The sequence below is a fragment of the Nomia melanderi genome, chromosome 11, assembly GCF_051020985.1.
Source record: "Nomia melanderi isolate GNS246 chromosome 11, iyNomMela1, whole genome shotgun sequence".
Lineage (NCBI taxonomy): Eukaryota > Metazoa > Arthropoda > Insecta > Hymenoptera > Halictidae > Nomia > Nomia melanderi.
The window spans coordinates 16929873-16954414 of NC_135009.1; the positions used below are offsets into that span (position 1 = coordinate 16929873).

Below are 24542 nucleotides of genomic sequence, written 5' to 3' on the forward strand. Positions count from 1 at the left end.
AGCAGCAGACGCATCAACGAAACGTGACTTCGCCCCGGTCTCACGAGCAAATAAACAATCTAGCGCAGAGCTATCCGGAAGCGAGATCGTTAACACTAACTACCGAACAGTCGAATTCACTTCCTCGAATGTTTCTGTAGGAGCTGAGGTTCCAGCTATTCAAAGACTGCGATTGACGATGATTTGGTAGTTCTAGCGTTGAAGTTAGTATCACGAAGTTTCTTGTTCGAAGTTAAAGATCGGGGAATGTGTAAATTGTTCTACTTTCAGCGTGAATCGAGTTGAAGTCTTCGGTTATAGACCAGGTCTTTGATAATCGAATAGGCCTACCAATTTCATAAGAATGGCCGACATTCTCCGACAAAATGACAACGATTGTTACTGCGAGGACTTTTTGTAGTAGACAAGATTCGCGATTTCTTGTCCGTACTAGAAGCAGAAAAAGCTCCGGCACGGGAGGTTAACGCCGATTTACGAATGTTCCGAGTACCCGGAAAGGAACGCGCAACCGCAGAGTGTCGGTGGCGGCAGTGGTGGTGTTCGCCGTGCCGGGCACAATGCAATTTCTATCGCGATTACGCTGTCGTGCACCACCTATTTCTGAAGGCAAGCAGAACGAGAAGTTCATTACGATGGAATGCGCGGCGGCGGGGGGAGGCGAACAATGCGCGGAGGAACAACAAACACCGCAGGACTTCCGGCCGCGGCGAAGGCGGTGGTGGCGGTGGCGGTGGTCTCCTCCGTCATGGGAAGGGGAACGGATCCCGGGCCCACTTTTAAATTAACACGCGGGTAATTACCGAGCGCCGCTCGTAAGAATTCCGCGTTATCTCGCATTCCTCAGTCGGGGTCAGAAGTGACTAACGCCCGTGGCTTAATAACAGCCGAGTGAAAAAGTAGCGGCTCTTAACTCGCGCCGGGGACGCCGGATCGGTGATACTTCGAAGGACGTTTAGCGAATCGACGAAAAATCTGCCGGCTATATGAACGATAAAATTATTCTTGTTCACGCTGGAGGTCTCGTTTGGCGGCTCTACCGCGCGAAAATCTGATACCGTTTCGAAATTACCGTGCAATTAAATCGCGAAGTGTAGCGGACTTAAAGAAACAACTTGCCCCCACTCCGCGGCGCTCGCGCGTGGTCACGTGCCGCGGTACGATGAGCGTGAGTTATATCATCACGTTCGATGATATTGCTAGCCAAATATAATTATCAGTTTTATTTACTGATCGAGCAGATTATGCGTGTTGGTAAACACCGCGATACTGATTGGAAATATCGCCGACCGTTGCTCGCGACGGGATTGCAAATTTCCAGCGTTCAAGATTCCATGAAGTTATTTCTATAGAATGGCAGGTTATAATCACGCTTACTTTTATCGTTACGGATTTAATTACACGCGCATTAGGCATGAATTATGTAAATCCGGAGGGAACACCGTGACAGACCTCTGTATATTATTCTGTGGTAACGAACGATGTCTCCGGGACAAGATTTCCGCGTGACGTTTAGCTGTCCGAGCACTCCAGTTTACGATGCCTTTTAGGCAAACATTAGCGGCGGCCGCGCAGCATCATATAATTATTAATTACAGTTAAGTCGAATCGGCTGATTTCAATGATGCAATGCAAACCGAAGAACAAAAGTAATACTAGTTTTCCCGTTAAACGCCGCGATCTGGCCGGCGACTAAACAGGGAGGAATCCGGTCGGCGGTTCGCGATTCGATTTTCATTTTGAGCGTGGCCCACTTTCACGGAAAATCGCCGGCGCACGTGGTACAGCGCCGTTCGCGTGACGCACGCGATAAATAATATAAACGACGGGATAAAAGTTCGCCGGGTAACGTTTCTTTTCGAATATTCCACGCGAAATCGGACGGGCCGTCCGCGCTCGGTTGAGAACCACTTCCGCAGAGAGCAGATAACTGAAACTGATGTGACACAACGGTCCTCGGCGAGTATGCGTGCTATTTCCCCGAGATTATGTACCGGCGACACTTCCTGCGACGATTTCCTGCACCGCCGTCATCCCGCGATTCCACGGAACATTAGCGATCGCGTGATTAAGCTCGATGGAATGTCAACGGCCTCGGTCAAATTGGAAAAATATTTCGATTGGAATGCTGAGGCCTAGCATAACAACGAATCCATTAGCGCATGGCAATTAAATTCGCTTCGTGCCTCTCTTTCAACGTAGCAGGGCGATCGATGTCGGCGAACGTGTTCCAAAAGCTGTCGCCAACCACGCCGACCGTTCAAATGAATCATGCTGAAGTGTGCCTGGGATGCTTCTTGAGACCCTATCGGTGCATGGCTGATTGAAGCGCTGAGCTTGCACGGTGAAGCTCGTCTGTGCGCGTCGAGGCACGCGTTGAAAATATTTCAACGAAGCAGCTATCATTTTAATATAACAAATCAGAACTTGATTGTTTCAATGAAAAATTCAACTAAACTCTCCTATATCGCTTCATCTCGATTACAAAATACCAAGGATATCTATGTCTAAACATTGTTTATAAACTAACAACGAAGTGGATGTACACAAGTCCCACAAACGTTCATGTAAAATAAGTTTCAATCAGATGGAAGATAAGCACCGGATCGAGGCTTCCAACGCAAACACGCATGCAACTCCTATTGCACTTTTTGTTTAGCGTCGTTACCCTCTTAACCTATTCTCCGGTCTCAATCGAACGGTACCGTTCCGTAAGTCAATTATGTAACCCTATTCCCCGTGTCATTTAGCTCTTGTCCTCCGCGCGTACAACGGTAGTGTCCCCTTATCCTACCAGCGATTTTTCTCGTTAAAAGAGAAAATTCAATTGAATTCCCAGCGATTATCGTTAACACGAATAAGCATGACTCCGCCGATTCCACGCGTCAGTCTCCGCCGTGCGGTTCCATTTGCCGATGTATATGGAGGAACATGGCGTCGGTAGGTCGGCGAAAGAGTATCGTTAATCGAGGTTAGACCACCGAGGGATCAACGAATCTAATTTTCGCGAGGAATCGAGTTGCATCGACACATGGTCCGCGAGAACGGAAAGCGGAGAGCCGACGCCACGGAGGTGCACGAAGGAGGCCGAGCGTGTTCGGAAGCAGCCGAGGCCATCTGTTACGCTCGGTTCCCACGCTTCCGCCGTCGCCTTTCCCCGCCTTTGGACCAGTCCTCGTCGCGTCCTTTTCTTGCCCCCGCCGCGCTCCCCCATCCCCCGTGCCGCCGGGCCCCGTCCAGCCGCCGACGGTTTATTTTATATACCCGGCGAACGCCTTTAAACCGCGAGAATCCGCCGTTTTCTGTTACGAGAGGGTTAAACTTTGCTCCATTATCGCGGGATTCTGCGCCCCGGCAATTTCACCGTGCGCCGGAGCCCTCGACGCGTTAAGTAAAAGTTACGAGCGATCGCGTCCGTTGGAAATCGGGTCCGGGCCAAAGTGGTCGTCTCTTTCGGGCCCCGTTTCTGCCCGCGCGACACGCTAACGAGAACAAGTGTCTCGCGGTTACCTCCCCCCGCCCGTCACGCCCCTTCTTCGCCCACTACCATCCCTCCGCCGGTAACCGCTTTAACGCGCTACCTGTGCGCAAAGAATTTAAATAAATCGCGCATTTTATATCGATCTTCGGATATCTCTGACGTACACTCCTGTAGCGCGATCGGTAAGCCGAGGCGACGTAGCTTTCTCCGGTTTGTTCATCAACCGTTCCTAATACCGCAAACTGGTCCATACACGTGTATAAGTATAGAAATATCTGCACGCTCTCAGTAAAAGGAGGGCGTTTTTCTATTGGAGGGGAACCTTTCTGTCTACCGACAGCTCCCTCTTGACCCTTTGCACTCGGGGGGCGACTCACAATTGATACAGTAAAATTTCAAAGTTTCGATAAAGTTCATTTAACATTGTTCCGTGAAACAATAGTTCTCTTTTAATTTCTATATTATTTATTTTAATATTAATTATGACATCATTGATACTTCATTAGGAAACCAGGAATATATCTAGCGAAACAATTTCCCAGCGCAAAGGGTCAACTATGACCAATGATTATATACACGATGAGTAACTCCACTGCGACCATTTCTAACAGACTTTAATTATTGTTTTGGAAAGCAGTCATTCAACACGGTGAAATACCTTCGGTAAAGCGAATTGTCGCAACAGGGAGATGCCGCTTTCATATCGGGCCACGTGCCGCCATTGTCATCTTCCCGGAGGCACTGTGTTTACACAAACGAATCCTCCCCCCGGGTTCGCCAGCAAACACCGCAGAAGCTGTCGCAGCCGACCACCGGCCTCTGTCTTCTCCGATCCCCTCGCTTTTAAGGGCGTTCGCATAAAGGGAGTCGTTAACGCAGCGCACGTGTGTTGGCGTGACGCGGCGACGTCGAGGGGGCCCGCGACGATTAAGCCGACCGCAAAAACAGATCAACTCGATTCCCTAAACGCACGGTCGATAAGGCAGGGGGAACCACGATGATATCGTTGAGTGGCACCCTTCTATTAGCCTATGAATAAATTCGATTTATTTCGACACACGGGAACACGCGACCTAGGGGCAGCGTCTGTCAACGTCGTTAACGGAGAAAGTACTCCAACTCGTCGTGGGTACGTTATTCTGAATTTTAAATAAAATTTGTAAACGTCGATATACAATGCTTGGAAAAAGTCGTAGACGAACGATTTAATTACTCGAAGCAAGAGGTTAGCACGTAGTTTCCCTTTTCTCTATTAATTAAGCAATTGATATATAATTTATCTTCATCTCTGGAAGGTTTTGTACATTTCGAAGAATCTTCGTAAGTGTAGAGTTAAGCGGGATTGTTATACCATTATTTTCTAACCTTTAAACATTCGAGTAATTGAATCATTCGTTTGCAACTTGGAATTCCAAATATGAACATTCCATTCCGCCAAGCTGTCGACGTCGAAGTGCACTGATCTATTAATTGAGAGATTGACTTACATTCAAGCTTTCGCTGACTTTTCAGACATTTCCATATTTCTTTACGTTTCTCTTGTTTCTCTATTCTTCGACACATGTCTCAAAAAATATTCCCTTACAAGAACTGGTACCATAAATGTTTCCCCTACGGGACGTGTTAATCCGTGGTCCACAATAATTACCGAAGCGTGATTATCAATAACAGAACAACTGAAACTTGTTAGACGGTCGCGATTAGAAGCAGCTTCCTCGAGAAACAAGGGAGCCTGAATGGCCTGAATTTATCCGTGGTCTGGTCGGAACATCTGGACCCATCTCGTCTGGTAACCATGGTAACGTGACTTTTTCTATGGCGTTCTTTTTTCTCTGGACGAGAGATACATGGAAAGACGCCGGTACGTTATTACGCAACGGGACGGGGAGTAAAATTTTTGCGAGCTTTCGACGAGACGGAACTCGGTAACAGCGTCGGGGAAAGAATTCTTAGAAAGTGTACGTATGTGGCGCAATGGTACAAAAGAAGCGCGCCGTGGTGCGCGGACAAAGAAACCGTTTAGCCGTTAGGACACATTGTATACGAATGCCACCGAAGAGGAGCGTACACCACGGACCCTCCCCTCTCGGCGTTCAAAGATTTATAGAATGTTTTGTGCTGTCAGTCAGAAGAGTGCTCACGGTTCGATAGCCTCGCGGTGCGCGCACCGCGTTATTTACCTCGATAAGAGGCAATATGGAATGGAACTCGACAAGGGCGGTCTCCTCGAGTGTGTGATCCGTGCCAACAACGCTCTACGCTCGCGATAGACTCGTGAATGGTCCTGTTGTAAACGATATCGAAACGTAACCCCCCGTTTCCGTTTTGTCCAATAATAGATTTCCCCCATTCTGCGGTTTCCCTTTATTCGCATGAAGATTATGTTACAACGCTCCGCCGGGGGAAGTCATGAAGTTGAACGTATGTACAACGGACGGAATCTGCGGCTACGATCCGGTCGAACGATCGATACTCTTTTCGAGTCGGATTTTTCAACGGTAGTTTAAATGGTAAACGTGACAAGTGGCCGCGCGTCATTGAAACAACCCATTCACGATTTGCATCACTGACATTTCTCGTAGGAAATTATTCGAGATTTTTCTGAAACGCTTGAGAGGTGACTCAGTCGCTTTTTACCGTGAAATCGGAAACGTAAATTTACGGTTTCCATTCAGTTCGATCTATCAATTAATCCAGGTGAATCGCGGGTCAGTGCTTTGTTTTTTTTTCCCCCATCGAGACACAACAATCGGTAATGTGAAAGTAAACACAGTGGCGCAGGGGGAGGGGGGATGCGTACAGAAACGTACACACAGACGCGTGGAACCGAAACGCACAGCCGGCGATTAACCGTAGCTGGTTCAAGCGTATAGCAACAGACCGTTATCTGAAACACGCACGATAAACTCGAGACTCCGATCCAGTGTATTCGTGGAATGCTCCGCGTGCACATTGAAATGCCAAACCCGGATCGTTTGCATAGCGACGAAGACGTAGGTACTCGAATCCCTTTTCTAAACACGCCACGAACCTCGAAGTACCTAGACGACGCGCGTCACGTATCACCGTCAATCAAACCGTCTCAAACTTCCCCCGCAATCAATCAAATAAACAAACAAACAAATAACAATACAACGCTACGTTTAAACAAACGCGCAAAGAGAATAAAAATAAAAAAGAAAGATTTCTAACCTCATCGGTAATAATCGGCGCCTTGTCCATGTTGTCGTTGATCGGGCTGGGTGGCGACGTAGGGCTAGCGCTAGGGCTCACATGAAACCCCTTCGACTCCTTGGTAGGCCTCTGGGGGGACACCCTCGCGGGGAAGCTCAAGGTTTTCGTCCACTGCGACAGACCACGCACCATCTTGTCTTCGTAAAAATGTTCACCGAGCAAACAAGCGTGCGCGCGTACAACGGGGATCAAACAACGGGAGGGAAAAACAGTTTCAATTGCGGACACTCGCGATCGCGTTCAACGAGACCGGTGTTATTCAATTAAGTCAGCATTTGTTTTCTATCCTGATTTAACCACGGAGAGTGTATATTCGTTCGCGAATACTGAGAGCTCACTGGGCGCGGGTTGCGACTCGCCCGCCGTGCGAATATCAGTTGAGCAGCCCGTGGGATCGGCTGGCGTGTATATCCGTGTCGTGGAACACGCGCATGGAAACGGTCGTCGGGTCGGACGCGCGCCAGCCAAACGCACGGCACCGAGTTTACTGACAGACTGTTCCCGTAGTCCGGTCGGTCGGTTCTCGCGGCGGAACGGTCGCTTCGTGCCCGCTGGACCAAGCGCGCTGATTGGTCGCGCTCGATGGAAGGCGACAGGCTACGACCTGTGCGCGCGACGAGGACCGAGTGCAGGAAAATGGCCAACGGGGTGGGTTACACGTGGAACGAGAGGGACGGAGACGGAACGAATCAGGAATCGGTGCTGAGGAACGGGACGAGGATATCGGGTCTAAGTGTGGACGACGATGATGCCGGAGGGTTCGCGGTCTTGTTGCTTCTGCGGCTCTCTTCCTGCGATGAACGAAGGAAGGGAAGAGAGCGAGACCACGGTGGACCGAGGATGGACGAGGACCGAGACTTGGGCAGACAGTGAATGAAGGAACGTGTGAAAGAGATTACCGGATATGTGGCACAAGTACGGGCGACTCTCTTGACTTCACGGCTCGCGGTTTAGAAATCGTTTAAGGTTCCACAAAACAATTGGATCGACGCGGAGAATTGTTGTTCGCTGGACGGCGAGCAGGAAAGCGTACGTATCGACTTTCGAGGAGTTAAATATGATTGATAAACTATTTTTTAGTTTGAGAAATTACGGAGTTTCGATTGTCCTTTTTCAGAGTGAAGTTCGAAGCGGTTAAGGTTCTCGAGGATGGACACTGGATGGATTGATTATTGGTGAATCTAATATCGTAAATATTATTGAGCTCATGAAAAGATTAACTGAAAGGAAATGCTTCAAGGTTCTTGAGAATGGACGCTAGATACGATGGATTATTGGTAAATCTAGTAACTGTTTCTAAATATTATTGAGCTCGTGGAATGATTGCGTCAAAGGAAATGGAGTGATCAAGGCTCTTGAGAAAGGACACTAGATAATAGATTGATTATTGGTAAATCTAATTGTTTCTAAATATTATTGAGCTGATAGAATGATTGACTCAGTGTACGAAATTTGACGATTACCTAGGGTCACGAGGGCAGGGTACCTAGTTGCTAATCAGGACAATCAGAGGACTGATCGACGCAGGTAGCGGAAGCGGTGGCGTATCAAAGGCGGTAGGTATACTTTTACTGGCACCCTTTCCGAGACAAAGAATTTGACCGGTCGACGGGTACGCGTGATCGGCAAAGACACGCTCGTGTTGCCAACTGCAGGCTCGTGGTGGGGAGCAAAACGACATTGTACAGGCCCGACCGGCGAGGCATGTTCCTTACATTCAGCGGTGTTCAGCTGTACGTACGCGGACAGGATCTAGCCAGCTGCGGCCTTCTTCGACCTTCCCCCCACCCAGAAAACCTGGCCGATCGAGCCTTCTGGCCAGGCTACGCCGAACCGGTATCGGCGTTCTAACAAGGAACATCCGCGAAGTCTCCGCCTTCGATCTCTGTGAGAGATGTCACGAGAAGACGCTCGGGAAACGAGACGTCTCAAAAGTTGTCCACGCTGTCCGACGATTTTCGAATGTAACGAGCTGATCCTATGTAAAATAGGCGACACGAAAGGGGAGACGTAATCGTACTACCAGTTGTAACTGCGACGTCACAGCGGCGTGCAGTTATGCGCCGCGACCTTCAAGTTCATTGTGAGAAGCAGAATTCTTGGCAGATTCCAAGATACTCTTGACGCGCTGGCGAAACAGCCTCTCATTAGGCATTGTATCGTAACCACTCGAAGAAGCAGACCCCGATGCGAACCGGTCAACAATAAGTCCAGGCTACCCAAGCAAAATTATCCAGGACGTACGGATGAGTTTCTCTGATAATTCATTCTTTATCGCTAATGTGATCATTACACATTCCTCAACTGTTAGTCAGTCTCTGCGGCGCTAAGAGACCGCAGGATGGCCGCAGTTCCGAACAGTGACTTCACCCTTTGAGACCGTGTTATTCATGGAGTCGAAGGTGAAGCCTCTTCGCGGGGCCATTTGAATGTTTCATTCGTCGAGCCCGCATGGTCCGGAATTCACACCATCTGTTCCCGTTTCGTCTGTTCCATTCGAATGGCCGAGGCTCTTCCACCCCTTCGGATAAACCAGCCATTGTCCCCTCTCGGGGCGGGGTGTGTCTGTTCTAAATTTCATCGGCCTGGTCGGGGGCAGGTTTCGTCGAATTCAGGCCGCGTAACCATCGAATCGCCGACGTTAATTAGGTTGACATATGTTCTTGCGAATATTCCGCGCCCAGCCCCCGTAACAGGGCGAAATTGTGGCGCACTCGGGGCAACAATGAAATTCGCCGAACGACCGTAACGGTTGTCGGGATGATTGGTGTTATTATGTGTTATGTCAGGGATACTCTGTACCCGCCGCAATGACCGGCGATTTAGAACCATAAATCGGATTGTTTTATACGATCCGTAAACGGTATGCATTGTCCCGAACACTTTGCTCGCTGTTCAACAGTTTCCCCGGTCAGATTATTCGCTCAAGTACCTAGAACTCGTTGCAAGGATAAGCCTCCGGACAAAGGTGCAACGATTTCGTGTTCGCGAACGCACGCCCGGACTCTTTTTTGTTTGTTTAAACACCGCAACAGGTGCGCCCGTCAGGTTGTCGCATTAATTTCCCCGGAGACGTACTGTAATTTCACAGAGTTGATATTCATGATCGCGTACCTTCCCGACCCTTTTTATTCGCTCGGCAGGTGTGTCTCTCCCCTCTTCGCCCTCTAGATCCAAATCTCTTCCCTTCTGGCCGAGCTCTCCGTGATCTTCCCCTTTCGAACTGTGCCTTGTCACGGATTTTGCTTTTGAATTTGGAAACGTCCCCGGAGATGCCACCTCGAGCATTGTGCTACACTAAGGGAACCGAGTTTTCAATGAGAAACGATCGTTTCATATGTTCGGCTGTTCGAGGACATCGACGGACAGCGATTTAGACGGTCAACCGTGCTGCTCACAGCGAAGTGCGTTGCTTTAACCGACAAAGGATCTCTGCATATCAGAAGGAACTAATATTCCAAGCGAATTTCATCGAAATCGATGCATGGCGGTCCGCCATCTTCGCTGGTAACAGTATTGCGCCAGCACGCCGTGAAAGAGGGCAAACAATTGCATCTGCGCTCGAGCCTCGTTCCCCGGCAGCAGAATTCAGCCCACTTCCACAACAGTGTATCGCACGCTAATGTAATTGGTGCGTAACGTTTCTCGTGTCAAGGGATACGATCTCCTTAATAACCAGTTTCTCCGATTTCCAAACGTGTCCCTTAGTCACGGTTTATCGGTGCCGTATGCGCCGGCACGTCGCGCACCCCCGCTAATGGGGAACAGAACCGCAAGAACTCGACCCTCTCATCAAAGCTCCCCTGTTCGAATTACCCGCTTCGAATGGGAACACCATGACCTCGACGGAGGGTCGGAAAATAATCAGACGAACAGTAATTCGATGTGTCGCACCCCTGACACGCCTACAGCGGCTAAATCGCTAGCTACCAGCGGTACAACCTCGCTGTTCGCCATGATTTCATTGTTTCCCCGGGCAATACCGATCGAAGACGATTCGGCGACTTCCTCCAGGATATCCGGCTGCTGTTTGTCGCGTTTTCTCGAGCGGCCACGTTCTCCGCGTAACACGGGCACGCGTTCACCCGACGTTCAGTCCAGTTTTGCATCCGGCACAGGTAGCACACTGGGGAAAGGTCGAGCGACCGACCTGAATAAGTTGACGGTTACGCAATAATTGTGCCGCACCGGCTCGCTTTTTTTCGCCGCAAGGCTGCGCGCCGCGGACCAGAATAGGATCCGAGTGTGATCGGAATGAAATCAACCGGGCCCGACGGTTTTTTCATAGGCCCCGGATACCGGTTTCCGTCGGTCGTTCAGTGTCCCCCGTTGTTTTTGCTCGTGGACTGCGAACGATTTACGAATTGCTTTTCATATTTCATGAAAATCGACTCCGACACCGGTTCTTATTAGCATCAGCTCCGTCACGGTCCTGTTTAGAATAAACACGCCGACTTTCGTGGGATTTCCGCACTATGCGAGTGAAATTTCTGAATTCCACTGTGCCATACTTCGCATACTCCTCTTACCACGGTTCGCAAACACGCAATGGAGACTTTTAACCACCGATAATGCAGTAACGTAATATTCCACGGCACGAAACGAAAAATTCTATCGAATCACGAGTGACCGTCGACCGTTGGCGATCGACGTGCAATTCCAGACACGTCCCGCGATTTTCTGCCGCGCACGTGGCGAACAAACGACGGGCTTCTCGAAACAGCGCGGGCACCGTCATAGACGGGTCACGTCCAGCTCGTCGAGGCATTAGAAAACAGTTGGTGAACCGTTTCTCGCCGAGTACGCGGCTTTCGATCTGTATTCAGCGTTCGTTCGGAGCTGCGGGCTGCCCGCGAGAGGGAAACGAACGCGATCCACGAAGGGGAATCGATGAAATTCAGGCCGGATCGATCGCTGACGCGGCGAGATGCTCTGCGAGGGAACAAAGGAGGATTTTTCGGGGCGCCGGTGCGAGGAGCACCTGGAAAGGCGACGGCAGGGACCAGCATTCGGAGGATAGGCGCGGCCGGGACGTAATATTGGGAAGTCTGCAGCTGTCACAGCAGCTGCAACCCTCCTCCCTTGCTCACAATCTGACCGTCAGCTTTTCTGCCTCCTCCTACTCCTCCGCCGCCGCTGCCACCTTCTCCGGCACCTCGTTCTCATGCTCGAACTCCTGTTTCGCGTTCCGAGTCCCCGATGGGCCGTTTCGAGCGTCCTTAGAAAAACCACCCCTTTAAACACGTCGGCTCTTCATTAGTCAACTCTTCGCTGCTTAGGGGACCTCGCGGGGAACTCTACCGAACACCACGTGGTACAAACAACCGGGGAGATAATGGAAACTATCTTGTACAATGTGGAAAGAGTCAGTGTCCTTGTGTGACACACGAATGTCGATTAGTCGGGGCAGTCGTAGGACTCCCTGAAGAAACGTGATCTACATTGTTAAGTGTGAGAAAGCATTTTACTCTCCCACGCGAATTTCGACGGCAATTCACGGGGAAATGAATTAATTGGAACTATTTACGTTCATGGTGGAGTACCAGAAATAACAAATTGCAACCCTTTTTCCAAGGTTAAAGTGAATTTCGCAGTAGCTTATGGTCTCTATCGAATCGAAGGAATAGAATTCACCTGCGACAAGCAACTCCAAACGTTTCTTTCCACCCTGTACACCCGACTCCGCGTTTCCTCAGTGGCAACGTCTATACCCTTGAAGTGAAACTAGCGCCGGGATCGAAAGAAACCGGTGAAATCGGGCCGCCGGTCGGCGAGGCGCACCGCAATTCACGGAAAGCAGTCGTATAAAGTTTAATTGAACGATTATGTAAGCGAGCCGGTCGTTCTCGCCGCGAAATTCATTGCCCCGGGAATAATCGGCGAACGAGAGTGTCGCGGCCCGCGACAGATGGGTACGACGTGGAAAATCGACGATCGTCGGCCGAGGGAACGAATAAACGCGACGAACGACGCCAGAAGAAACCGCGGCGAGAACCTGTAATATCGGGAACATAAAGCTCCATTCTCGCCAGGAAATAAAACATTATACGTTCCGCGCTCGATAAATATCCGGTGTAACGTGAAATGAAAGCGTGGAAGGGAGGAAATGAATGTGCCCTCAGCACTTTAATGGGATGTTCTTGAAAGGGGCCCTATGGGGCCCCCTCTTCTCCATCGTTTCCGTGCCTCCGACCTAACATGTGGGTGTATCTAGGCTGAACCGAGCACGGCTCGGGGCTCAGCAATCATCATCCCCCTTTTCGGAGCCAACCACCGAGACCATCCTCGATTCTACTCGGAAAGGAATGCCCGCGTCGGTCAGCTGCTCCTCGCATGAAACTAAACTTCCTGCGCCACGCGCACATCTGCTCCCCTTCCCCACCGAAGGTGGGGGTAATCTGATGGTCCTGGATGTATGGTTACGCGGGCACAGCATTTAAACACTTGGGACTTTTCGGATCGCAGTGTAGAATTGAATATTAAGCTTTTAACCCTTAGCATTCCACATAGTTTTGTGATATGTCAGTAACTCCTATCAATTTTAACAATGTTATAACATTTCCTAGACCTTTAACTCTCTTCTCAATACAAACTTTCTATATTTGGAAGATCTAATAATCTTAAGGTAGTTCTCTTAAAATTCATTAAAATATTTAATACTAGAATTGGTGCAATATCGGAGCCTACAGAGTTCAAAGGGTTAATATTTGTTCGATGTTGCATCGCGTTGCTTCACGGGGCAATAGATTGTTTTCGGTGTATGGCTCAGGGTGGTTTGTTTTAATTGGTTTTGTTAAGACTTTGTTGTTAGTTGAATCTAAATTAGTTGAATGTATGTTTTCTGTTTATTTATTTAACACTAACCCCAAGAAATGGTTCAGAACAGTTTTACTGCTCGGTCTATACGAGCCTTTCGGATTTAAATTGTGCTCCAATTAAAAGTACCTTGCAGTCGGTTGCGCGTCGCAGTTCAAGTTTGTATGTAGGAAACGCGCAGAATGGAGTTGTTAGTACTAACTATCGGTAAAACAGGTTTCTAATCCCGTATTTGAAATTCATCCTGAATTTCTTCGAGGAAGTGAACTGCGCTTGGCGTTGTACAATAGGTACCAGGAAGTTAACACTGTAATATGTGTTGCTTCGATTGTAACAATAGATTATTTTCGATATATTCTTCTTCTTGTTTTCAAGATCATTTCGAATATTCGGTGCTTCTAAGATATTAGCAATTGCGAAAACAAAGAATTGAAAATGATCATTTTGACTGGTACGGCAGTTCGTGTTAATATTGTTTAACGGAATGTTAATCAAATATTAATAGTAGGTGTTCCACTGCTGTGTAAAAACGTAGAGACGTTGAATGAGAGCTTAACGTTAATGAAATGTGTAATGTTAATTGCGGAGGCAGTGTTCCGTCGTGTTCCGATTCAACTGGGATTAACGGACGATTGTTCCTTGCCCTCCCTCGCGAGTACCCGTTTAACCTCCGTCGCTACCGAACAAAGTACTTAAGTTCGTTTAAGCCCATTTGTCGAGAAAATTCAATCGGGCTAATTGGGGATGAATGGAAACGGATCGAAGGCCGCGTCGCGAATTTAAACGAGTTCGCTTGTCGACCCTCCGAGGCTCAATCGAATTTCAATTCTTAATAAGTACACCGCGTGTATATACGGGTCGCTTAGAAGCCAATGTGGTTAAGTCCAACAAGAAAAATTGAGAAAATTAATGTTCCGCCTGCTGAAATTGTCGTACAACGTATTCAGAAGCTATAAAAGGACTTTCTGACCTAATCGTATGAAATGCTCGGTAGTTCTAGCGTTAAATAATATTCTATCAAGCCAGGTGATCTACCAAATGATTATTATTACTATCCCCACTGACTCACCAAATCATCGATCTCTAAAGGATTAACCTTTCTCCGAGTCTCGACATTTCGGAAGATGAAACCTTTGTATTTAAAACACCAAGTCGCCTTTTTCTATTTCATTAACCAATCGATATATAATTTAGCTCGATCTCCTCAAGGTTTCTACGTCTCAAAGAATCTTGGCCCGTAAAGGGTTAATATATTCCAATCAGCCCTAAGCCAGACTCTCGCCGCGAGGCGCAGACGGCCGCCGCGCGGATTTAATTAATCCGTCGTTCCAATTCACGACAACAATGGCCGGGGCCGGTCGATCGGGACGCGGCCGGAAGTCGGAAGCTATTAGCGCGACGGGTTTCGAGAGAGGCGGCGCGATCGCGTTGTGGCCTGCGCGAGAGAGTCGTTACGAAACTCAACCTTTCCTGGCGGCGCGTGTATTTTACAAGGAATCGTTCGCGAAATACCTCGCTCTCCCCCGTTTTTCCCTGTTTCTCCCACGCTCCGATCGGCCGTAAATCTGCGGCGATGTCGAGGAAGGTTTCGAGTTTGTCGCAGGCTCGTTCGTCTATGCATTCCAGCCGAGCCGGCGCGCAATTAACACGAAACCGGGACCAGCCGCCGAGTAAATTCCCGACAAATTGCCCGAACCGCGATTCCCCTCGTCGAGGTTACGGAAAACTCGTTTCTCCGGCCGACGGGGCATTCTAATCACGAATTCGAGTGCTCCGAATGTTTTCCTTCTGCGGTCGCTCGTGTCTCCTTCGTAAACGAACGAGCGTTCGCGCTTTGAGGACGAATTCTCTGCATATCGAGGACATTGGGTGTTCGCAACTACAACAGGAACACGGGCAAATCGTTTAATTATTCGAATAAGAGATTAAGATCTATAATTGAGCTCCTCGGTGAAGGTTTTGAATATGAAAAACTCTCGCCGAGAGAGTTAACGATCACTGAGCAAACTGTTACGTGTTTCCTCGTAGAGATTATAACGATGGGTAATCGGTTGTTGTTTGTCTTGATTCATTAGAGATAAGCTGCAAACTAATTCGCTCTCGGCAAGGCTGATTTTTTATCGTTCGAACTCTGAACTTTGCGTGGTGACTCGTCCAGGTGTTAGCTGCAGTAGATAGAATCGATCCCTTATCGCAATCCTTGTTCAGAGTCCGAACTGCAATCGCGACAGATATCTTCTCTCGATTACCGATGACTAATTTTCACTGCTCGTTTAGATCTCGATCCATTAAGACCTCCGTTTTTCTATCGTTCAATCAATTGTTGTAATAATTTCTCAGAGAAGCAGCTTAGCTTCTCGACAACTGTGAAAGGAGGATCGTTTCGAGCCATCCGGTGGTTGAAACGTTAATTTTCCTTCATCCGTACGCTCGTTTCGCCCGGCAACTCTTTTTCATACGTCCACACTTGTTGCGCTTATTAATCGCGAGCGTTACGCGCTCGTATCGATTCATTTTCTGCCTGCATCGCGTCTAACATCCGGTCTCCCGCGGGTTTTTTGCTTGTAACGTGTCCGTCACTCGATGGGCGATCCGGTGTTTTGTATAATACGACGGTTCGCGCGAAGTTAAAGAATGACGGGGAGGGCTCGCTCATTGAGCTCCTCGAAACGGCGCGGACCCCGAGCACTTTTATAGCCCGGCGTCGCGTATTCGCGTTCGCCCCTTTGTCGGCGATCGTAATCATATTTTTCGCGGCATGAAAATAAACACGCCGCTCGCGCGTTCTACTTAGGTACGGAGCGTGGCGATTCATCACCGTTTAATATTCATGTAAACGTAATCACGGAAAAGGGATCGTAAGACGCCGGCGAAGCGAACGTATCTCTTTGATCCTCATTACCAGAACGCGGAACTTCATGGAAATTCATGGCTCCGCCGAGCGAATTCGAGGGAATCGAGATCCGGGGGAATTCTATTTTCCTCGCGAATGATCATGGATACTCGGGAACAACACGAAATGATGCTCGATCCATCCGAATCCCTGTCGTTGAACGATTCTCAGACAAATTTTCGAACGCTGCGAACGATAAAATTCAAAAGATTCTTAAACGAATTCACCCTCCGAGGAAAATACTCCATTCACTTTGAGAAACTTTGGTTTCGTTTCCAAACATTCCATTCGTTTTCCGACGATGAATTCAATCTCCATTCGATGAATTTTCATTTCATTCACGAATGCAAACTTTTCACTTTCGTTGATTCCATTGAATGAATTCCAATTTTCTATCAAGAAACCTTGATGTTCCTATATTCGAACGTTCCACTTTTCCAATCGAAAACTCAATATCCCTCGAGAAATTTTGGTTTCGTTCCCAAATCCACCTCACATATTTCCTGACAAAAAATTCAATCCCCTTTCGATGAATCGAATGCAATCTCCCCACTCGCTTCTCGTTGCTTTTCTTCCAAATTCTAATCTTCCCTCGACAAATTTTGGTTTCGTCTCCAAATGCACGTTCCACGCGCAACAGGCTAATTGCCGATGTTTCGGAAGAGTTCGCTGGAATTCCTCGCAAATGGGACACCCTGTACTCGCGTGCATTGTGTAATCGGCCTTAAGGATAAACGGACGCACACGTACAGCCAGCCACACACACACGAGCACACGCACACGTGTACAGGGACAGTTAGCTAGGCGCATTCGCAGGCAGGGAGGTTCGTATCAGAAAACGGCCAAGTGAAAGGATAGGCACGAGTTCATCTTGTGTCTCAACCTCCATGCAGCCTTCTCGCGTGTATATCCTTTCGTGCTGCAAGTGCGTCAGCTATTCGCCGAAGACAACGGTTAATTCGTGCCGCGTTCGTTCTAATGGGAAACGACGCGGTCGCCTTTCCTATTTTATAACGAAACCGACAACGGTATTTAACTCTCGTTCACGAGTGCTCTTAGATACGCGCCACGCGGACTTGACTAAATTCCTACTTAACATTTCGGCGATGGCTACCAAATGGCTACCAAGGTTTCATATTCGACGATTGTACTCGTCACGAAGAAATGTTAAGCTTTTCGTGACAAGTACACTCCAGAAACAGCTAATTAAAGAAACATTCATTTCCCAAATAACCAGTTCCATAGGTGCACGTTGAATGAAAATCCTTGGAAACATAAGAACCATAATTACAACCGGTTTCAACTTCATTCCCTCATCGCTTGCTGGCAACATTCACAAACGAAACTTCGATTTTCCTGTACACATCCCGAAGCATTGATCGCGCCGAGTAAATTCGTCAAAAACCGTGCTCCGTTTCCGCAACTTTCCCTGCTGTCGCTTCTAGACTCGACTCTTTGGGATGCAGATGCGCGGAATCTAGCTCACGGAAGAGTAAGTTCCTCGTTAAAGCGGCGCGAAACGGCTGCGTCGACGGCTGGCCAGCGGAGCGACGCCGGCTCCGTGAATTTCACGCGGATTCGCGTCGAAGGAAATCATCGAGACGCGGGAAACGGCGATCGGGAACATCTTGGACGGGTGCGGAACATCTGTTCGCCCGCGGGCATCGTGGGCAGGAAAAAAGAGGAAAGTCCGTTCGAACCGCTGCCTCGCAATAACGAGACGCGCCGAAATCACGGCTGCAGCCGCGGCGTGCGCCTCGCAAGATGCACCTGCACCGCGCCGATCACCACCGGCCAGATGCTCCTCACACCAGTGGACGTATCGGGGCTCGCGCTTTTAGCTCGGCAAAAGGATCGCCGGAATTTCGCCCGCAAACTGTAACGCTTCTGCTAATCCGCGAATTTTTCGCGCGAAGTGCAACCACGGGAACGGCCGAAAGATTGGCGCCGTTTCGTGGAAATTGCCCCGTTTAATGCTCAACGATCGATAACCTGTTAAAATTCCGGCTCTCCGACAGTAAAGAAATCGGTACAGCACTGGTTGCGGTTATTGTTATTACTGTTGTTCCACAGAAACGGGAGAAAGCCGATTTCCGTTCGATACTCGTCCAAAGCGAATTGAGCGGCGCGAACGGGGATTTGCATAAATATTCGCCGGTCGGTTATCTAAGGCTGGCTTTGTCGGCAATTATCGAACTGCGCGGTCTTGGTAAACTGGGAATATTCGCTGGCGACTGCTAATCGATGGAAAGCTTGCCAGCTTCGAAACGCGCGGCTGTAAATCGCGGAAATCGCGGGTACCGTTCAAGGTGGATGTGAGAGATACGGGCAGTAAATGATGAAAGTCCATGGGAAATTACAGTAATAAGAAGAATTCATTGCTCGCGGCAATTAGAACAGCGGCTCGTGTAACGCGCGTTCTTGTTTTCACCCCTGGAGTACCGATGTAGATCAAATAAAACGCACTCGAGTGCGCGGGACAGTGGATTTGTTCGCGGAATAACAGGACTGCATACCCACGCGAATTAAACAACGTTTGTTTTGCCTTCGGTTACAGTTGCCAGCGATTTCTGTGTTCCGATAAACGATTATCCGAGCTTTAACGATCATATTAGTGCGATCGTAACCGTAACCGGCATCACCGGTTACAGGTGAGACGATGGAAGCTTCGCGATTCCTCGGACAAGTTGCTGTGGACGCGCACAGTTGTCTCAGCGTTAGCGATCTTATTAAGTTTCCAATCAACGGGACATTAGAAGTTTTGGCATTGCTGGAAAGATCTCCAGATGTAGAATCTACGGTTTCGGAACGCTGCATCGCGCTGCGGCGATGCAAGATCGACGCACGCTATTTTTGGTAATCGCATCACGCGTGTCTAATACGAGTTGCGTTTACTCCGCGAAACAGAGTGCAGAAAACTGGTACAGCACAGTTGTTCAGTGATTTTTCAAATTTTCCTTTAAAGGAACATCGAGTGAACGTGGCACAATGTATTTCAGAGCTGTAGATTTCGATTATCTAACACTGGCTTTGCGTTAGATCGAATTGATCTAATCAGTGTATAAAATGCATGGAATAGTCTACACAGCCAAAAGAATGTTCACTTCGTGGAGCCTCATATGATAAAAACTTAATAAGTTAATCATTCTTATATTCATCAATTCAAATCAAACTTATATTTCGAATTCTGAGTTGACGAATGATTTCTTTTGATACTTTCCTTTGTCTCTATCATCTGAGCATCCGATGTACAATTTGGTCTCACCTGCCGAAGGTTTCGCGTACTTCGAAGAACTTCCAGCAAGGGGTTAGCATTTCGACATTGAAATCTCGAGAAATCCGCGAAGAGAGCGGCGCGAACCGATTTATTCGGCAAGCGGCTTACACGTCAATCGAACGGGACTTCGATCAAAGGAAGCTCGCTGAACGGCGAAGCCGTAAAATGGGACCTTGATCTCATTGTGCCATCTGTCCGGATCATCTCCGGACATGACGATTCGGTAATCGGCATCGATCGCCGGTCTCCTCGCGCCGATAAACGATATGTACCGAGCGAACGAATAAACCAGCTCCGGCGAGCTGCAACGACGAGGTATCACCTTTATCAAAATAGTCCGCCTCAAGGACTACGGGTTCGAGCATCGTGGAATTAATTACGAGCTCGCGTTATTTTCTAGAAGCCGCGCGAGCGAGGTATCTGCTTTCGTGGATCTGCGCGATTAACTATAATAGTTCGCTGGTTTTGATGAGCACAGCAAGGTTTTATATTGTGACTCGTCCAAAAGCAGCTGGCTGCTCGAGGAAATATTCTCGAAACACGTTGCTCGAATGAAGATGTTATCGACACTAATTGCAGCGAAGCTTAGATCAGACGCGAGTGAATTATTTCAACAGTTACATCTTTCATTGGTCGTATGTTATAGAAGTTTGATTATTTTAGATCCATTTTGTTTAGTTTGATTCAAGGTTTTCATGGTTTCGATAGACTTTCTTAGAAATACGCGTTGAAGCATCATTCTGCATTAATCGAAGGGTTAACTGGGAGAATCAGGAATTCTTATCGATAGGCGAGTCGATTATCATCGAAACGTTAATGAACGCGGCTTCATAGAGGAAGCGTTTATTAATTGGTGTCTTATTTATCGCGTAATAGGATATCCCGTGATCGCTGCCCCCTCCCTTTGCCCCGGGGAGCTGTTTCAGTATTTTTTTCTCTCCCCAGTCGCTTCTTTTTGTTTTCGGTTTCTCTTTGTCTTTTTTCCCGATCGGACGCCGGCGTGCGACCGGCACGATCGTGGCCGACGGTCTCTTCCGCGCATGGAAACCAGAGTAACCAGTGCGGCGAGCAAAAAGCTGCAGCTGTCACTGCATCGCGCGGCAGCTGCAACGCCGGTGCATCGTCGCTAGCGATGGGACTAACGCGTTTCCTATGTCGACGGTTTTAGACGCGTCGCGGCCGCTTTCTTTTGGAAAACTGTTTCTTTGGGAAACATCTCTGTGGAATGTCGAGTATCCCATTCGGCAATGATGCTTTTCGTTAATTTTGAGATACAACGAACTTACACTGGAAAATCGAAGCGTATGATTATAATGTCGCGTGTCAGCGGCAGATTACGATATTATCGTTACGCTGGAAACACGAAGTCGAAATACTTTAAAATTGCCATTGACATCTTGTAAGCATCGATAGTCTAGTTATTATAGGCTCTTTTGAAACATATCACTATACAGAATGAATACTAAATCAAATTAGTGCACACATCCGCGTGAAACAGGTGAATTCTTCCACTTTGTCAAATCACCAAATTAAATTAGAGCGGTTTATATAAAGGTTAATGCGATATTAACGATACAGCGATGGATGATGCATCCGTATCACCTTTGAATTTAATACATAGTCTGTCTTAGTTCATTCAGATTTGCTGCAAGAATCTACAGCTGTCTTACGCGTTAACATTAAGCGAACCGAGAAGCAGCAAGACAAAGGTCACCAGCGTTATTTCCGTGAAACAGAGAAACCGAAGGTGTCAGGAGCTAATTGCTCGGATTGTAAAATTGAAGGTTTATTTCCGCCGAGCGTAAATGATACTCGCCGAGCGGAGGCAGCTCGACGTTCGACGGCGTTGCGGGCACCTTTTAACAGAAGACGAGAAAACAGAAACGATCGGCGACGATATATCCGGGGGATCGGCGAAGGGGAGGCGCATCATTCGATGACATTTTCCTCGCGGCACGTTCACGCCTATCGCGATCGAGCGTGTTGCACACGAGGCGCGGGGAACGCTCGGCTATTTTCTCGGAGTGAACCTCGAGGCCAGGATCCCCGACTTTCTCTCATCTTCGCGCATCCATCTTGGGTGTACGGTTGCATATGCAGCGGAATGCTGCCGCTGACCGATAAACACCCGTAACGATGGAACGATTCGAGCCGGCCGATTAGCGATGCCCGTTTTCAGCCGACAACACGCGGTCTCGTCCTCCAGCGGATCTCGCCGATCTGGCCGCGTTTTTCGAATCCCGATCGATTTGGAAATTCGGCGACGCGACGGACATTTCAGTCCGAAACCGACGGTCTCATGGCTGACGGTCGGCTCAGCCTTTCACTCCCGGTTCGGCTCGAAATTTGGAAACCGATCGCGGAGTTCAGCGGAGATTTGAGTATTCTTCGGGGTTGATCTGAGTTGAAGTTTGAACACTGTTCGGGGCTAATTTGATCAGAAATTTAAAATTCTTTGGAACTTGATATAAAATTTGAAAATTACTTGAACTACCAAATGGGTCGAAATGATCCATTCCTACTTTCTTTTTCTACAGTTATTGAAATCGCCACGCATTCCGAAGTCAGTCACGTTCGTCGAAGACCACCCCGGTAGTTTTTGTAATAATTATTCTGTTACCTTTGCGTGCAGTTAATCGTCTATTACAATATCAAATATTAACTCACAGCGAAAGAGTAACACGATAACGTAACATCAACCGGGAGACAACTCCGCGAATAATTCACGAAACACGTAACTCCCAGCGCATCCTGAGGAACCTCCTTGCAGATCGTTAATAGTTGCCCGATAATTACCCGCCCTCGCAAAAAACCCCATTAAGCAGCATCCGTAATTAACGTTGCCCCGTTACAATAAAACTTTCCAAATCCGTCGTAAATAAAATAATGCGCACTGTATTGTGCGGCGCTATTTATAAATCGCTCTATCAGTTTACGATCTCCGTTGCCTGTACATTTTCCATCGGACAGGAACACGTGGCGCGGAGGGGGCCGCACGGTGAGCGAGGAAAAAAGATGGCCGCGACAAGTTTCTGTGTAACACGTGGTCGCAGCTGCGTACGGCAATAGGCAAATAGTCCGGGCAAACGGTTGATGCATTCGACCTCGTTACGCGTACACGTCAATCGGATTGTTTCGAATTAATAATTCACCGGTACCGGTTCGCGCGCGGAACCGCTACCGGTGACCGTCGCGCCGTTTAACGCATTGCGTTTGCTACAACACGATTCAAGAGAATATGAAATTTTACAACAACTGATTATTCGTTTGAAATGTATAAATGACGATAAGATATCTGAATATTTTCTGTATAGAGATATAATTTGATCTCATTGAAAATCTTTGGCTAGTTTTCTAAGAAGTACCGGTAATGCGTTGATATTCCTTCGGCGTTGTAATTAACACGTCGACTGTCACGAGGAATTTTCACCGTTTTATAGATATTAATTCTTCGCACGAGAATATTTTGTTAAATGGAAGAAACATTGCGCAAATAATAGTAAACGTTTCTTTTGTTAGAGACTATCGAAGCGGACTTTGTCGAAATAGTTTTATCGAAATTTTATAGACATTTTTGAGAACGCGATATGCTTGCGTCGGAAGTTGAAAGGAGAGAATCAGTAATTGAGCATGTGATAGTTAGCAGTTGATCAGTTATTGTGAAGCTAAAAGCACTAAGGGTGATTACTTTAATATCGTTTATTTGCAACGATTACAAGAAATTACAAGTAAAGGGACAAGTACCAATGAAAAGTTAATTCCACGTTGGGAACAGGGGGCGTACAACCAACGTCGATAATATGAATTGTTAGTTTTTACGGTAAACAATTTCATTCGGGTAAAACTGTTTCGGAGTTGGCTCGGTGGATGCTGCAGCATACCTGTCGCGCCTTCGTCGAAGGATTATTAACTTGGGAAACCTTATTTTCCACGTTTTCCTGGAAAATGGTCTACTGGCGCCTTTACCTTATTTATTATTCTATAACTTACCTAAAGAATATTAATAATTATCAACAATTTAGCGTCACAGTCCCTACATAGAGCTGTCATTCATATAATATTCAAATTACTAAATGTTTCCTTCTGCGATCGTTTCACAAGCCATATGATTCGCTTCGTTACGTCAGATTTATCTCGACAATTCACGGGAGAGACAAGAACCGTTCCGTTGATCGTCAAGCGTGTATTTACTCCGAAGCTGAAGCATCGCCAACAGCAAAATGATCCTCCAGACGCATGCAACGAAACAACATTGACTCGTATTAGCCCGAGCTAAAAATCCTCACGTGTCTAGCGCGTCGTTGCATGGCGAGGAGTCGACGTAATTTTACGCGATTCGACGTGGTTTAATTGGTAACGCGAAGCCACCGTATCGCGTTCCCGCTGTAAATCTTTTCAGGACTTTGAGAACGACGCGACGCTCCCGCGAACGCGGCGGGGAACTTATAAATGAGGTATTTCGAGCGCGATGTGATCGCGCCCCGGGGTTCATCTTGATCTAACCTCGTGGGTTCGTCGACGACGGTGCTCGATTGTTTAAAAAGTTCACCGCGAAGCTACGGCCGCTCGCGCGGAATCGTTCCCGCGAGTCAATTCGCGAATGCAAAAATTCAATTGAAACGTAACAACCGCGCTCGCGAAAGTGGAAACGGGATTAATCTGTGAACGTTAACCTTTTCCTTGAAAACCAATTCAGGGATTTGGCAAAATCTTCACATTAAGTTTGTTTATTAATCATTTCGTATAGAGTGATACATTTCAAAGCAAGCTAGTATGTGTATCGCAACAATCTATTGATGTGTAAGACGTCAATTTTAGAACAAATTAACTTATCCCATTAACGG

General features: G+C 47.8%; 1 protein-coding gene across 5 annotated transcripts in view; it reads right to left on the minus strand.

Moving 5' to 3' along the window:
* Positions 1 to 24542, minus strand: part of Traf4 (TNF receptor associated factor 4) — a 47679-nt gene that overhangs the window by 13087 nt on the left and 10050 nt on the right. For 4 of the 5 annotated variants that reach the window (XM_031993873.2, XM_076371897.1, XM_031993871.2 and 1 more), the window contains exon 3: positions 6671 to 6823. In XM_031993873.2, coding sequence (XP_031849733.1) covers positions 6671 to 6700 — 30 coding nt within the window. In that variant the 5' untranslated portion in view covers positions 6701 to 6823. Of the gene's footprint in view, positions 1 to 6670; positions 7225 to 24542 lie in introns of those variants that run through there. The other variant, XM_031993869.2, reaches the window with a different exon arrangement.